Source organism: Euprymna scolopes, chromosome 25 (assembly GCF_053919585.1).
Source record: "Euprymna scolopes isolate OS-2025 chromosome 25, ASM5391958v1, whole genome shotgun sequence".
In the NCBI taxonomy this organism is placed as follows: domain Eukaryota; kingdom Metazoa; phylum Mollusca; class Cephalopoda; order Sepiida; family Sepiolidae; genus Euprymna; species Euprymna scolopes.
Window position 1 is genome coordinate 90,172,572 of NC_136506.1, and position 17,215 is coordinate 90,189,786.

The following is a 17,215-nucleotide window of genomic DNA, read 5'->3' on the forward strand; positions in this document are numbered from 1 at the left end:
TTCGTCAATCATCTTTGGGGAACTGGAACCTGTTGTAACAAAGACGGACCCAAGGCGAATGATTGTTTTTATATATTTTTTATTCACTGCCAGGTATTTCATCACAGCAGAACTGGAGTGAATTTTGGTTTGTGGTTTCTCTATGTCTCCATTCTAAGACTTCCCAATCTCCCTCATGGAAAGACTTGCTTTAACAATATTGTTCATTTGACTTCTCCTATCCAACTCAACACTATGCCAAACAGGAACACGTGACACTTGACACGTCACTTACGATCGTTGTTCGGATAGTTTCTGGTGCAAACTGACCGATCACAGAGTTTGGCATAGTTTTACAACCTTTCAAAATATGACGATTCAAATCTCTATCTAGCTAGCTATCTATCTAGCTAGATAGCTAGATAGCTAGCTAGCTAGATAGATAGATAGATAGATAGATATATAGATAGATAGATAACTGCTTCTGCCTGGTCACTCTGTAACTCATAGTGTCTCTGCAAATCTTGTTCCAAATAGTGGCCCCTCACGACTTAGTGGCACTGTTTCTTGTTTGGGGTGAATAAACAGTAAAAAAAATAATCTAAGATTAATTGAACACACCATCAATAATTCGATGATAGTTTCACCGTGACATGGACAAAATGTAGTAGTAGTAGTAGTAGTAGTAGTAGTAGTAGTAGTAGTAGTAGTAGTAGTAGTAGAAGAAGAAGAAGAAGAAGTAGTCTTGAACCTCCACTTTCCACTGGTATTTAACAACGTCGCCCCAGGAAAGCTGTCGTTGTAGATTGCACAACTCTTGCTACAAAATTTCCACGCGTAGGTACCTTTACAGTGGGCATCAATGGTCTGTCAAGATTGAAAGAAGCTGTGTGTATGTTGTCATGTGTCTACTAAAAAGGTGACGAGGGTGCTGGAAGCTGGTGAAAAGTACTTACTGTCACTTACACTCTGCCGAAACTCAACTTTTTTCTTATCAAAAATATTTCTGCTGATTGAACCTCATAACTCAAATTGGCCCTGCACCATACTTGTATTCTCTGGGCAACGCGTAACCAATCCCATTTACACAGTTGAGCGCGTCTGGCCATAACAGTTCACGGTTTATAGCATTAAATCGAATCCTAGGAACAGATAACTGCATATACGAATCGGTAGACTTATTGGCAATCGATATGAAGTCGTTTCCCCGTTTGCAGTTCAGGCAGGATTTATCACGGCCACCGCCCACAACTCCTTTGCCCCCTATCCACTCTCTTGTCTGATAGGTAATGACTGTTTTATGTGCCAACTCGAGGTCAATTAACCTCTTTTTTATCTATTTGGACATTTCCCGGAAGAATTTACCAATTCCTATCGACTGGAACCAAAACTTACGAGATTCTTTTAGTGCGACAGATGTCGATTTAGTTACCATTTTGGTTGCTTTTTCTTGTTCTATTTATTCCTTCTCTTCTTCTTCTTCTTCTTCTTCTTCTTCTTTTACTTCTTCACTACTACTACTACTACTTAGTCGTTTCTTTTTTATTCTTTTCCTTCTCTTTCTTCTCCCTTTACTTTCTTGCTTTTGTATTCTCTTTTTCTTTTTCTTTTTCTCCTTTCCTTCTTTCCCTTTTTTCTCCATCTTTTTGTCTCCATCTTCTTTTTTGCGCTTTTCATTTTCTTTTTTTTTCTTCTTCTTCTTATTTTTCTTCTTCTACTACTATCAGTTTGTACAAGAAAGTTCTTGCGGTTTTTAACATCTTAATTCAAATGAACCTATCTCCGCTCAAACAAACCTTTGTGAATCGAAATAAGCACCAACAGAATCAACACACTTTTGCCAACGCAAATCAGGTGTATTTATGCCAATAACGTGAAAGAAAACAAAACTTGCTCTCTGGTGGCGATGAAGTCACTGAAGGCGTTTTTGATATCGTTAGGTTTTTTTAAATATTTCTCACTTAATTCATCGTTGTCAACATTCGATGGCCGACCATTTCGCTTACCACTTTCAAGACTCTCGTCGCCGCCACGAAATTTCTTAAACAACCATTATGCTGTGCGTTCAGTAGTGATTCCTGGGCCAAACGCTTCGTTGATATCGCGAGCTGTTTCAGCAGCTTTTCAGCCTACCTTGAATTGAAATAAGAAAATTGTGCAAATTTGCTTTTTTCCGTCTTGTATAAAACGTTTCGAAAGGAAGAAATAATTCTTTAAAAACGATTGTAATTTAAACGATTAAATAGAGCGAAAAGCGCTCTTTTAAATGATATATAAAGTAAATTGAAAAACTATTTGAAAATACATCGTTTGACGTTAGGGTTTGTCTTCCTTGATTGAAGCGCTGGTTGAGTTTGAATAAAAATAAATACGTATTATACACGTTTGAAGCCAAAACAACCCATTATTACAAAATAAACAAATATTTATTTTATTTGATGTGTTTTTGGGTTCAAACGATTCTAATACGTATTTATTTTACATCATTTGAAATTAAAATTAAAAATTCCGCAAGAACTTTCTTGTCAACTTAATACTTATACTTCTCATTCTTTTATTTGCCTTTTTCTTTTTTCCCTCCCTGTTTTTATCCGATCACTTTTTATATTATTTTTCTCCTTTGTCTTCTTTTTTTCTTTTTTTCTTTGTCTTTTCTTCTTTTTCTTCTTCTTCTTCTTCTTTCCCCCCCCCTTTTTTATCTGATCCGTTTTTATATTGTTTTTCTCCTTTGTCTTCTTTTTCTTTTTTTCTTCGTCTTCTTTTTCCTTTTTTTTTCTTTGTCTTCTTTTTTCTTTTTTTTTTCTTTGTCTTCTTTTTCCTTTTTTTTCTTTGTCTTTGTTTTTCTTTTTGTTGTCTTCTTTTTTCTTTTTCTTCTTCTTCTTCTTTTACTACTGCTGTTGGTTTCTTTTTCTTCTTTTCTTTCTACTCCTTTATATTCTTCTTCGTCTCATTTTTCATCTTTTACTCCTTCTATTTTCGTTTTTTTTTTCTTCTTTTTCTTACGGTCTCTTTTCGTCATTTTCTTATTCTCATTTATTTTATAAGGCTTATCAGACACAACATTATCAGCTATTTCTTATTTGCAGTAACAAATCGTGTTCCCTGGAATCTGGGTGACAAAAAGTCTCCCCAGATTTCTAGAACGCTCTGCCTCTCTCAATAACCACTGCAAATCATTTTGCATTATCACAATCGCCGTTTACCATTGTTTTCTCGATAATAATGACCGTTTGTTACCAGAGATATTTGAGTGCCTCCCAAAGGTTCCAGTAAACTCTGCATTCTACCAATCGAAGTCTGGACGGTGCTTTTCGTTCTCTATCTTTTCATCCTACTAAACCCTTCACGACCATTTTGTGCTGTGTCAACCAAGGCTGGCAATATAGTTTTGTTCTTTATTCACTGGGTTTTCACACAACTAATTACTATTAGTAATTTATCACTGACAATAACAAACGGTTTTCCCTGAAATCTGAGTGCCAAAGAATTCCAGCATTTGTCATTATTTTCGATAATCATTGTAAAACATTTGCGTTACTGCGACAGCCGTTTACCATTGACTAAGAACTTCCAAATTTCGAGCTATCTTAATGCCATCACTCGAGCGATCCATGTGTCCATACCCTTTTTATTTATTAACTAGCAGGCCGCCTGGTGTTGTCCAGTCGTAAAATACGCATAAATATTATATTATAATTCTTATTTATTACTAGCGGCTGCGCCACGTCGGCACACACAACGCCGAGTCAAACACAAAATCGAGTACACTCAACATCAAGTACACTCAGCAGCGTCTTGCCATCAATGCTTATCCTGTGAACTCAGAGTATGGAAAATTCCCATATGCACAAAACAAAATCACTGAAAAACAAAAATACCGTAAGGGATAATGAGTAAACGTTGGATAAAATGATGGTTAAAATTATTACGAACTTGCCAGGATTCGAACCTGGAATCTTCTGATCCGTAGTCAGACGCGTTATCCATTGCGCCACAAGTCCTGTCCGTATGCCAAAAGATGTTATCGCGACTGTATACAGATAGTGCTAAATTCCGTTGACATGGGCAGATAACTTTTTCGACAATTGCACGAAACGGCCCAAAACCCCTTATTTCGGGCTTTTTTGTGTGTCGTTACGAACCATATATAGATAAGGACAATCTAAGGATTCACACCTTTCAGGGAAATAAATAATTTTTCAATTCGGTGCATTCGTTCGAAAGTTTTATTGGTGTACACAAATAAATAAATACATAAATAAATAAATAAACAAACCAAACATTTAGAATTCTAGTAATAGTGCAGATATAGGTGTGTCAGAAATTTCGTGAAAAATATTGAATAATTCCACCCCGTCTTTCCAAGCTTATAACTCCTCGAAAAATGTAATTCAAGCCCTATTTTTTTTTTTTCAATTAAAAGAGCAAGGATCAAGGTTTCATTAAAAAAAAAAAAACAACGTGTTTTTTTTTTAAAGGTTTTAAACTTCGGACTTTACAGGTAAATTTCTAAAAAACACTACTTTTTTTTTTCGTTTTAAATTTGAATATATTATTTATTGACCTTTTCTCTTCAATTTGTGATACATAACACTTTGGTGAGTAAATTAATTATTTACTTTTTAATATGAGGCGTGAATTTAAAAAAAAAGTTTGTCTAAAATATTATATTCGGTTTATTGGAAAGTGCATAAAATTTCACATTGACCCTGAAAATATCGTAAAAGTAGAATCAATAGAAAAATTTTGATAGATTTTTAAAGTTTAAAAATTGAAAAATATTGAGTTCGTAAAATTCATTACTGTTTTTTTTTTAAAAATAAAAAAAATATTTCTATTACTTTTAAAACAACTTTAATAGTTTATTTTGGAGGTATAATCCATAAAGAAAATAAACAACCCACTTTTAAAAGAGAACTTACGAGTTTTTTATAATTTATTCGAAGTTTCGTGTTAGGGGTGTCAAAAATTCCTACAAAAATTCTGATACACCTAGTGTAGATATAGTTAAACAGAAATACCATAGTTATTAAACGTAACGTTAAGTTTCTTTTAAAAAAAACGAAAAGAAGCTGAGACATGTGAATGTAAGTATTATGTTGTTTTGTTTTGTTTTGTTTTTTTTTGTTTTGTTTTTTTGTTTTTTTTTTTTTTTTCTAAATAGTTCACTTTTTGTTTTACGTTATGGTGTAGTTCTATTTATTCATAAATCACGTTCCAAAATGCTAGGTGAATCTTAGATTCACCTAGCATTTTGGCACGTGATTTTGGCACTGAATCTATAGAACAAACATTATCAATTTGGGGTATAATTTTATTCTTGCAAAATACTTCCACAAATATGCTATGGAGTGAGGGAGAGATAGATAAATAGATAGAGAGAGAGAAAGAAAGAGAGGGGGAGAGGGGGAGATGGTGTGTTGTGAATGTTGTGTGTGACGATAAAATAACAAGTCGATCGGCTCGGTGTCCGTCACTCTCTGTGACTTAATTCTTCCTTGGCTGGTATTTTTTTTTATTATTATTATTTATTTACAAAAAGCTTTAGATAGGAATTTCGTTTTTCGATGCCGCATTCAACATAATTCGTCCAAGGTCAAATTTCAATGCGACTGTTTTCAAAACTTGTCAGTTGAAGAATGTTGATTTCAAAGCTTCCAATTGTTATGATTTTCTTATGACATTTCTTGGTTTTAAAAACTTTTCAACACTTTTTGCGTGTGTGCACCCAGCTCTATATGCGTGTGTGCACTCAGCAATAATTCCGGCGTTACCCAGAATACTATTCAGCACTTGTAAGTAAAAAAAAAAAATACCCTAGCTCGAAACCAAAACCAAAAGACAGTGAGTCAGGTACGATAAACATTAGACAAACTTAACATGATCTTTAAAATGTTTTTTAACTCAACTTATACTTAGCTGTAAGCTGCCATGAAAGTTGAAAACAAATAAAAATCCGATCACACCTGCGTATCAATTTTTCAATTTTAGCTGCCCTTTTTTTGAATGAAAACCGATTAAAAAGTTTTCCACATGTCTGAATACCCTCTATACCAAATTTTAAGTTAGTAGATCAAATATTCGTTGAGAAGTGTCCTCACACACGCACACAATCTCTCTTTTATATATAGATGACATCCATTCCAATGAAGCCAAAACTTTCCAGCAAACCATGCGACTGTACAGTTGCCATACCTTCTGATTTCACTTTAAATTGGCAATTGTACCCCATCTTAGGACTATCAGATTCTTGTACAGGTAGAAGATTACGTCATAGTGAGGTACTTTGATTGTAGCCAGACGAGCTTTGCTGTGAATGTTGGATTGGAGTTAAGTCCTCCGTGAAAATAACGATCAGTTACGAAAAGACTAGCAAGGTTTCTTTTGACTGAAAGTGGTTGCAGGGAAGAAAAAATATACCCTCTCACTAGATTTTGAAGTCTTTGCCAACAGAAGAAAAGGTACTCTGAGCGGCACATTCTTTTAATTAAAACGAACACTGAATATTTTTTAATTAAAACGGACACTGAATATTTTTAATTAAAACGAACACTAAATATTTTTAATTAAAACGAACACAATTATTTTTAATTAAAACGAACACTGAATATTTTTAATTAAAACGAACACTAAATATGTTTAATTAAAACGAACATTAAATACTTTTAATTAAAACGAACACTAAATATTTTTAATTAAAACGAACACTAAATATTTTTGATTCAAACGAACACTAAATATTTTTAATCAAAACGAACACTAAATATTTTTAATTAAAACGAACACTAAATATTTTTAATTAAAACGAACATTAAATATTTTTAATTAAAACGAACACTAAACATTTTTAATTAAAACGAACACTAAATATTTTAATTCAAACGAACACTAAATATTTTTAATTCAAACGAACACTAAATATTTTTAATTAAAACGAACATTAAATATTTTTAATTAAAACGAACACTAAATATTTTAAATTAAAACGGACACTGAATATTTTTAATTAAAACGAACACTATATATTTTTAATTAAAACGAACACTAAATATTTTTAATTAAAACGAACTGGGGATTTTTTAAAGTCAAATTGAACGATATTATTTGAATCAAAACTAGTAAGAAATAATTTTTTAAAACGAAATCAAACGATAAATTCGTGTAATTGTTACACGAACGATAAGTTAAAAAAATAATAAAAACGTATTAACTTCAACGAAATAACGTTATTTTAAACAAAGATACTAGTGCAGAAATATTTCAAATATTAAATATTAAAACCTTATAAAATTCGTTTTAAACGTAATTTATGTAATAATCTGCTCGGCCATTCCTTAATTAGTTCGTACATTATGCAAACGTAATCTTTTTAATGCAATCTTTGGTAGGCCAAACTGCTTTTTAAAAGGCCAAATTCGCGCAATTTGGTTTTATAAAGGCCAATCTACCAACCCATTTTTGAAGGCAAATCAATGAAAAAATAGGAATAAAAACAAAGGTTCCTAAGCAATACCCGGTAAATACATCGAGTATTATATATAAAACGTTGTGTGTATAAATTTTACTTGTTGATTCTTCTATGAAAACTTCATATGTTAACTGTGCAATTAATATCAAATGGGTATTAATTATTGGGCGTCTGTTTGTATTAATAAATTTGCTTCTTTTAGTGTTCCTGTTTTATATCTTGCTTGCTCCTTCTTTATTAGTCTGTACGTTACACTTTTAAAAAGGCCATATACAATTTTTAAGGTCAAACTGCTTTTAAAAAAGGCCAAATTCATTAAATATGGCTTTAAATGGCCAGTCTAGCAACCTGGACAAAAATATAGGAGTAACCTCCTTTTGATCTGCATTGTTTACGAATATCATAATAATATCTGATCATTGTTGTAATGAGGTGAGAAAGGAATTCGTACTAATTTCAACGTGCAGCAGTTCTTCGCCGAAGAAAAAAGTCGGCGAAATGTTATGTTAAAAACAGAATATTCGAAAGAAACAGGGCAAATAGAACAACATTGTCTACGAGAGGTGCTGGATTGAAGGAGTAAATTAAAGATTGTTTCTTACAATGTGATTTTATTATTTGTACTGAACTATGTAGCACAATATTATTTTCTGAGTATTCATTAGTTCTGATTAATTCATATCATTTGGATTAGTTTTATATTTAAAATTCAATGGGCACTATTTTCAGAGAAATTTTTATAAACTCGCATCTGCTATATTTTATTGGTTTTTCTATCCAGAAAAAAAATATCAGCTTTTTCAAAATATATTTGTTGATTCAATATATTTGTCGTTCCGTGGAATCTCCACGGGCCCTACTAGTAAATACATATTCGCCTAATTTCATTCTCTATGGGGTATTTTAAAGAGTTTTGAAGGAGGCATTATGTGGGCATAATATCCCATTTAGAATGACAAATATATCAGGTTTTCCTTGTATCTTAGTAATAATCAATAAACGATACCCAGAAAAATGTTCTTCTTAAGACCCCTTAAGCCTAAGTCTTACATTTTACACATTTTCTAGAATCCAAATAATATAGTGTACAAATGAGTTACCGCTTATCAAGGCTGGACGGTCACTCGAGGATAAGGGTTTATAGGTTTGCCAGATGAGCTGTGAGACAAACACCTTGAATATTAGAGATGATGATTAAAATGTAATTATTTGAAAAGATGACTCGATAAGAATTTGTTGGAATTAGACTTGAACATTTTTCAGGCCGTTTTGACCTGTGTTTTTCTGTCAAGTTCACAGTCTTAATTTTGCGTGTTCATCTCATAAATTTTGGCAGTTTGGTTCATATTTGTTTGTGTAAATTCCAGTTACAACCCTCTATTTATAAAGTTGTATATATTTATATGTTTATCAAAGAGGCTTGATCCGATCAATTAGCTGGTCACATCATGTTCTTGTATCTATAAGTTTAATTTTTTTTAACTCAAAACGTTAAAGAGCTACGATAACGAGAGTGGTACCATAAAAATCAGCAACCTTTTGTGCTCCAGAATTTGTTTTTCTACATAGTCACCACCATTCTCAATGCACTTTTGCCAGAGATGAACGATGGCTGTGCATGGGCGTTCGGAGCGAACTTTGTCTTACGAGGGTCATTCCAAACGTAAAGCCTATTATTGTTTTAACTCAAAAAGTTAAATAGCAATGCGCTTTTTTCCAGAAATTCAAGGACACATTTCTGCTTCTGACGCACGTCCATGACAGGGGTTACTTTCTTGGAGTGTCACACCGTAAATATCTGCAACAGAGAAATGAAACTTTCAGGTCATGAATGCATAAGTTCAGTAATCATAACAATGCAATTTAACAATCCTCATCTGATACATTTGGGCGGAATAAAAATAGGAGGTATTACTTTTGAAACGACCCTCTCATATTCGTATGTGCATGATTGACTTCCTTTATAATCTAAATTTGTATTTATTGTCTTGTAATGCAAAAAACTACTGTTTTGTTATGTGTTGTTTTTTTTAGTGCTCTTTTTCATGTATCGCCCTTTTTGTGTCTTTTTTTTTTTTTCATGCATGAAAATAGAAAAGCAGCGAAGGCGTCCGGCATTTTGATCCCCCTGCTGGGCATAACCTACCTCCTCTTCTTGGTAAATCCGGGAACAACACCAGCAAGCAAACAAGTATTCCAGTACATCAACGCCATTCTGCAGGCGGCACAAGTAAGAACAACCGATAATTTCATCGTTTATTTCTTTTTTTATTTCTTTTTTTATTTATTTATTTTCTTTTTTTAATTATTTATTTTATTTTTTATTTATTTATTTTATTTTTTATTTATTTATTTTATTTTTTATTTTTATTTATTTTTTTTTTGCTTGTTTATTTTTATTATTTATTTGTTTTTTTAGTTATTTATTTTCTTGTTTTAATTATCTATTTTATTTTTTATTTTTATTTATTTATTTCTATTTTTACTTATTTATTTTTTATTTATTTATTTTTATTTATTGTTTTTATTTATTTTTTTTATTATTTATTTGTTTTTTTATTTATTTTTTATCTTTATTTTTATTTTTTATTTTATTTTATTTTTTTTTGTTTATTATTTATTTATTTATTTTACTCACCTTCATCCCAAACAAGGCATATAGCCACTTGAACGTAAAGGGCTATTAATTGGGACCATGCTTAAGAAACATTTTGATGTTGGTTTGCGTTGCATTTGAACTTCTGCACATCAATACAGTTTGGGAAGCAAGTAGCAGGAAGGGAATTCCAAAGTCTAGCTGTTCTAGGAAAGAAGCTAGAGTAGAAAACTTTCTGAAATTTTGGGATCTCAGCAGTGAAGGGGTGTGATTTTGTTGCTAAGTAGGTTTGTCGACGATATGTATGTCGAGGGGGCACAAGTGCAATGAGTTCATCAGAGCACCTTCCATTAAAATACTTGCAAAACAGGCATAGGTATGCAACATTGCGGCGATGGGACAGGGCTTGAAGCCTAGTTGCCAAAGTGGATCTATTAGATTGGAGACTCTTATTTGGACCCTATCCAAGAGGGAAAGACTTTTTTTTACAAAGTTGATGTCGCTGTTTTCCTAAAGTGTCTTCTAAGCATTTGTTTTGATTTCAGTTTGAAATAGAGACTAGCTTCGGTTGGTAGTTTACTAGCAGGAAGATCCGATGTTGTCCCAGATTGAATGAGACTCAGCAATTATTCCCTCCCCCCCCATATGTTTATTGTCATCGAAATCGATGAAATCCTCCAGTTTTTAATCAAATCGATTGATTGCCTCATCTACTTAGGGATTCTTCCACCACCATAACCACCACCATCAGCACCACTACCACCAGCACCTCCGTGTACTGGGAGAAAGCTTCACGTGCCTCCCCGCAGTGACTTAGTCCACGATACATTGTAGTCTACATTGCACTGTAGAGAATCTACTGTTAGTTTTATACCGATTTTATAAAATTATTTACATAATCACTTGAATTAAAGTCAAACATACGAAAGTCAAGTATTGTGGTCCAATTGTGGTCTAAAAAGGAACATTAATTTCCAATTTGCCACTGTCTGCAGTTAATTTATAGTTTAAAGCTTTTCTGCTTATGCGGTAATAAAACTTCTCAAATGCACGTGTGATGTTAGGCTGTATAAAGGATTGTCATACGGCACAATCAAATTGACACCCCGGTTCTCGCCAGATCACCAAAGTTAAGCAACATCGAGCCTGGCCAGTACCAGATGGGTGACCATTTGGAAAGGCGGGGCGCTGTATATAAAATACCAGGGTAGGAAACTGGCGCGGTCTATCCTTCTCTCGAGGGTAGATGGGCCTCCCTTAAGCCATGATCAGCAATCCATCTAGTGATGGCGTCACGATAAAAAAAATAACCTTGATAGTTCTAGCGAAGCATCAAGTATTCAGCTACCGACAAGATTTGAATTACACTAAAAACTCGTGTAGTGAGTTCAATCTCGGCTGTAGCCGCATGTTACGTTTATGTTACAAGGTGTTACATTTAGTCAAAATCGCCAGTGTCTTCTTTCAACGAATTTTTTCGATTATCGATACTTATCAAATACATTTCGATTCAAAACCTTTCTAAAAACACTCTTAGATACATAAAGTATCTTCGTGTGAAATTTCGAAAAAAATCGGCCCAGCCATTTAGGAATCCGTAGGGAAGTTCCTTTTGTATAATAGCAGAGATAGCGATAGGTGGCCTTTTGAAGATTTTTGTAAGACTTGACTGCCCACCAAAGCTTCTGACAATCCTGCAGCAGTTGCACGTGGGTCAGATGAATCAGGTGAATCATAGTGACGCCAACGCTCTTCGTCATATTCTTCGGCATGATGCTCAGGGAGGCTAAAGTAAATCTCGTGGAGAGGATCTATGTGTGATTTCAAACTGATGTGCGTGTCTTGAACCTCCGCAAAATTATGGCTCGTACCAAGACCCTGAAAGAGTTGATCCTCGGGTTGCTTTTTGCCAACGACTACGCTCTCCAGTGAGAGCCTTTGCCTTGACAATCAGCCTCAAGAAAGTGTTACTGTATTAGAAACCTCCGCACGGGACCTACACCTCCCAAGCACCACTATTAATGAAACTGAACTGAGCACAGTTGAACGCTTCACATAATGTGGAAACGTTATATCCCATGATGCTTCAGTCGCCAGGGATGAAAGGCAGCAGCTCCTTTAGTCGCCTTCAGAAATGTGTGTGGAAGAATCACTCACTGCGACTCACAACAAAAATTGAAGTCTACAAAGCGGTAGTGATCATCACTATCCTTTCTGGATCGGAGGCCTGGGTTTTGTACGGGAAAGAGGTGCAGCTTCTGCAGCGTTTCTACAAACAATACTTCCGTTCGATCATAGGCGACAAGTAGCAGGCCTACGTCACCAACAATGAAGCTCTGAAGAGAGCAAATGTTGTTACCATATATAAGCTGCTGCATCTACCAAGTCTCTCACTGTTAGACAGGGTCCTAATACAAGTCTCAAATCTAAAAGGTCTCGCACTATTAGCCAAGCTCAAACTTCTGCCCCATCATCGCAATGTTGCATCGATATTTATCGATTATCGATACTTATCAAAGACATTCCGATGCATGATTGCAAGTATTTTAATAGAATGTGCTTTGGTGAACTCGCATCACTTGTACTCCCTACGACGTACATGCTCTTAACGAACCCGACAAGCGCAAAATCCCACCCCTTTACTGTTTAGATTCCTAGGTGTCGAAAAGCTTTCTACTCTAATAGTTGCTTCTCTCCGAATGCTATATTTGGGAATTTCCTCCCTGTTTCTTGCTTCCCTGGCTGTACTGACATGCAGAATTCACGTATAATGTGAACATACATCTCGCTGTTTAACTCCCTACATAGTCTCTTTGTAGATATAGTCGCAAATAGTAACTCCTTAAATATAGCTTGCTTGCAATAAATCAGAGTACAGAAGAGTCTTCGATGCATTTATATTCATCCTTAATATGCAAATCAACCATATTAAAACAAGATTGAGCACTACATGGTACGTTTTTTTTTAATATTTACTCTTAATCACCCTGATCAAGGCATATTGCCACTTGCATGTAAGAGCATACTATTTGGGACCATGTCTACGATAACACTATGTAGGGAATTGAGCAGCAAGATGTATATTCGCATTACATTTTAATGTCTGCGTGTTAGTACGGTCAAAGAGGCAAGAGACTGGGGGGGGAAGTCTGAAGCCTAGCAGTTTGAAGGAAGAAATTATTAGAGTAAAAATCTTATCCAGCATCTCGTGACATCTCCCGGAAATGGAGTGTAATTTAATGCTTGTCATGTTGGTCGGATGTATTACATCGATGGTGAACAAGTGCTACGAGTTCGTCAGAGCACATTCCATAAAAATACTTTCAAAACAGGATGCCACATTGCAGCGATGGGATCTGAATTTGGTTGATAGTGTGCGATATTTAGATTTGAAATTATTTTAGGGCCCTGCCTAAGACAGAGAGGCTAGTTAGAATAATAGTGATTGGAGCACCAGCCCAGATGTGGCAGCAGTACTTTATGCATGGTCTAATGGTGACTTTGTAGAAATACAGGATTCTGTCAGGTATGAGTGATTTTCTAGCATGGTAGAGAGAGCCCATTGTCATTGCAGCAGCCTTGACAATGTCCTCAATGTAATATCGTATGCGTAATCTAAATTCTTGATAGCAATCTTACATCCAACACTTGGAACCTTTTTTATTTAACTAGTCAAAGATGTAATTGGAAAGTTTTGGCAAAAGAACAAATCCTTGCCGAACGTCAGATCGTATTTCGAAAGGTTTCGCAACATCACGGTACATGAGAATGCAGGATTGTGTTCAGTAGTATAAGGTCGGTGTAAAGTGTTGGTTTAAAATTTCGTCTTGAAATTGAAAAACTGGGTATTTTTAAAATCTTTATTCATAATAATAACGGCCTTTGCTCTTTATAACTCGATCCCATCTGTCAACGAGTTTATAAATGTCTCACTTGTAAAATTCTTTAGGTTTTGATGTGAAATACGAATCTTACTTATGTTCAATCTCGTCTTGTGATGTTAAGCTAAGACCATCTAAATAGCTTTGTAATCCTCGAAATAAGTGATAATCCGAGGGAGCTAGGTCGTGAGAATATGTAGGATGCGGCAAGATTTCACAACAAAATTCTTATAGGATATTTTAGTCAGTAGTGTTGTGTGATGACGAGCAATTGTCATGATGGAAGATGGCTTCTTTTCTGTTGACTAAAGAAGTTCGTTTTCAGGTCAACATGGATGAGAATATTGTATAAAAATATGAAAGATATTTTAATAATCTGAATAAAAAACGTTATAAATTATTACAATATGGTTAAGTTTGAATGATTTTTCTGACAAAAGGGGAATAATTGCTGTTTTCTGAGTCGAAATCTATCCATCTAACATTTATAGTTAATTAGTTTTTGAACTTGAAGCTGTTTTTTTACTCCTTATATCAAGTGACTTCATGCCTTGTCTGGAGCGATTTCCATGAAAAAAAATAATTAAAAAAATAATAGAAATATGCAAATAAATTACAATTGTTACGCTGCCTCCTTATGAAATTTTTAAGTTTAATGTGAAATAAGTATCTAACTCATGTTTAGTCTCCTCTTGTGATGTTAACTTAAAGCCATTTAAGTGATTTTGTAATCCTCGAAATAAGTGATAATCCGGGGGAATTAGGTCAGGAGAATATGGAGGATAGGACAAGATTCCCCAACAAAATTCTCATAGAATATTTTTAGTCAGTAGTGCCGTGTGATGACGAGCAATTTTCATGAAGGAAGATGACTCCCTTTCTGTTGAAGGTAATTTTTGAGTCAACATCGGTAAGAATATTGCAGAAAAATATGACCTTTAATAATCTGAAAGAAAAATGTTAGAAATTAATCATGGTGATATGTTAAATTAATAACACAGACATAAAATAAATGCCAATAGCTTCGCCTAGACCAGATATCGGATCGGAGAGGCCGAACTTAATTATTTGACTCTTCACGTCGTGTTCTTGTATCGATAAGTTTATCACATACCGTATTATTCAATCTGAAAGGGTTTTTTTTTTTTAAATCAAATCCTTATTATGCGAGGGTCGTTCCAAAAGTAAAGCCTCCTACTTTTTTTACCTCAAAAAGTTGAAGAGCTACGAAAACGGATGTGTTTCTGTTAAAACTGAGCGATTTTTCGCGCTACAGAATTTAGTTTTCTACATAATCACCATACCCAAGGCACTTTTACCGGCGATGAACGATGTTTGTGCATGGCCTCTGGAGTGTGCTTTGTCATACAAGGACGGTTCTAAAGGTAAAGTCTTTTATTTTTAACAAAAAAATGTTGAAGAGCTACGATGACGAGAGTAGTACCATTAAAATGAGCGACCTTTTGTACCCCAGAATTTATTTTTCTACTGAGTCACCACATATTTTTGCCAAAGAATTTAATGACGAATCCCTGTTTGTGACGCACGTCTATGACAGGGGATTGCTTTCTTATAGTCTCACACCGCCATTATCTGCAACAGAGAGATGAAACTTCCAGATGATAAATGCATAAGATCAATCAACATAACACTGCAAATTTGCAATCTCTTCTGATCCATTCGGGCGGAATAATAAAATAGGACACATTAATTTGGAACGTCTCTAGTTTATAAGAAAAAGATATTAGTGATAAAAAAAAACGCTGCTGATTAACTGATATTTGTTCGTATTATTTGGATTTTCGGACTACTATTCTCATCTTAAGTGTTAGTTTCACAACGCTTTATTCGGTGTAAGCGAAAAATCTAAAAAAAAAAAAATACGAATAATTAATGATCATCGCAAAAATTCCAAAACTTACATTTAGTTTAATAATAGGCTAACAGGAGGCGGGGGGGGGGCGTAAGCGCCCGGCTTTGCCCGGTCGTAAAATATGCTTAAATATGATATTTAAATTTGTCCAGATTTCGTATATATTATTATAGAGTCGTGATTGCCAAAGTAATAAAAAAGTGTATTTGTTTGTCATAAGCTAAAATCGAAACAGAAAGCAAAACTATAGCATTCAAAGCTGGTAACGTTACCACTGTACCAATATGAATCGCATATGAACGGATTAAAAATTTAAAATAAACTAAAATCAATGTACAAAATGTGTAACGATTTTTCAGTTTTTAACCGTTTTTGACCCCTAAAAAACTATTTTAATCGGCTAAAGACCCATAAAAGAACGGTCTGTAAAAAACTCCAATTATTTGAGGCCCCTAGTACCGCTCTGCGACTTTTAGTTTCGGAGGAGATAGAGTTTGAAAATATGGAGACAAACAGATGGACAGACAGATAGACAGACATATAGTTTTTTATATATTAGATAATGCCGCCTTTCGGAAACTAAAGTCAAAGAAAGCGCGAGAGAATGCAATAAATCTCATAAAATGTTTCTTTTCTGGTCAATTAAAATCCTCGCACAAATGGAGCAGGCTTTCTGATGCATAAAAACCATATCGACCAAAGTTTTGTGATGCAAGGCTAGCTCTTGATACTTCGTATTCATCCGAGATGAAGAATGGGTTTTCTTGAGATGCATCGGATCTTTTGTTGAATAGTTTCACCAAAACATCGCAAAACCAGACAAAATGAGGTTTGTTATATAAAATTAAAAAAATGTTTCACGTATTTATTAGCATCTTTGTCTTATTTCAAGTGTTTTGAAAAAGTATTCGTGATTTGATTGGATCCACTATTTCTTCTTTTCTGAAAGCTCTCCATTTCTCTCTCTCTCTCTCTCTCTCTCTCTCTCAATTTCTCTCTCTTTCAGACACACAGACGTGATGTTGCTATTCTCAGTATTTTTTAAAAATACTATTATGACGTGTGTCCTTCAGAATTGTCTGATCTACTCCCTGCTTCTTTTGTCCCAGCTCGTTTGACCCATTGGTCTAGTGGTCTCCATCAATTTGCTGTTTTCATAACTCATTGTAATGCAGCTTCCTATTCTGGTAACTTCTTTCCAAGAACTACAGTCTTGTGGAACTCTCTTCCTGCTGACTGTTTCCCTCCTATCTATAGCCTTGATCTTTAAAAGCCTAATTTCAATATGCATCTTCTGTCTTTGCGATAATCATTTTTCCGGGTTTTTTTTTAATTCTTTACGTCAAGTGGTTTCACGCCTTGTCTCGAGCGATTTCCATTAAAAAAAAAAAACAGACATAATTAGGTTCGTTGTAAAA

At 34.3% G+C, this 17,215-nt stretch overlaps 1 protein-coding gene and 1 non-coding gene across 2 annotated transcripts in view; one reads left to right on the forward strand and one right to left on the reverse strand.

Moving 5' to 3' along the window:
- Positions 1–17,215, forward strand: part of LOC145247498 (corticotropin-releasing factor receptor 2-like) — a 907,054-nt gene that overhangs the window by 784,515 nt on the left and 105,324 nt on the right. Inside the window, exon 11 of the mRNA XM_080109310.1 lies at positions 9,542–9,677. Within this exon, the coding sequence (XP_079965436.1) occupies positions 9,542–9,677 (136 nt within the window). The remainder of the gene's footprint in view (positions 1–9,541; positions 9,678–17,215) is intronic.
- Trnar-acg (transfer RNA arginine (anticodon ACG)) lies at positions 3,908–3,980 on the reverse strand. The gene has a single exon. It is a non-coding gene; the product is annotated as a tRNA-Arg (tRNA).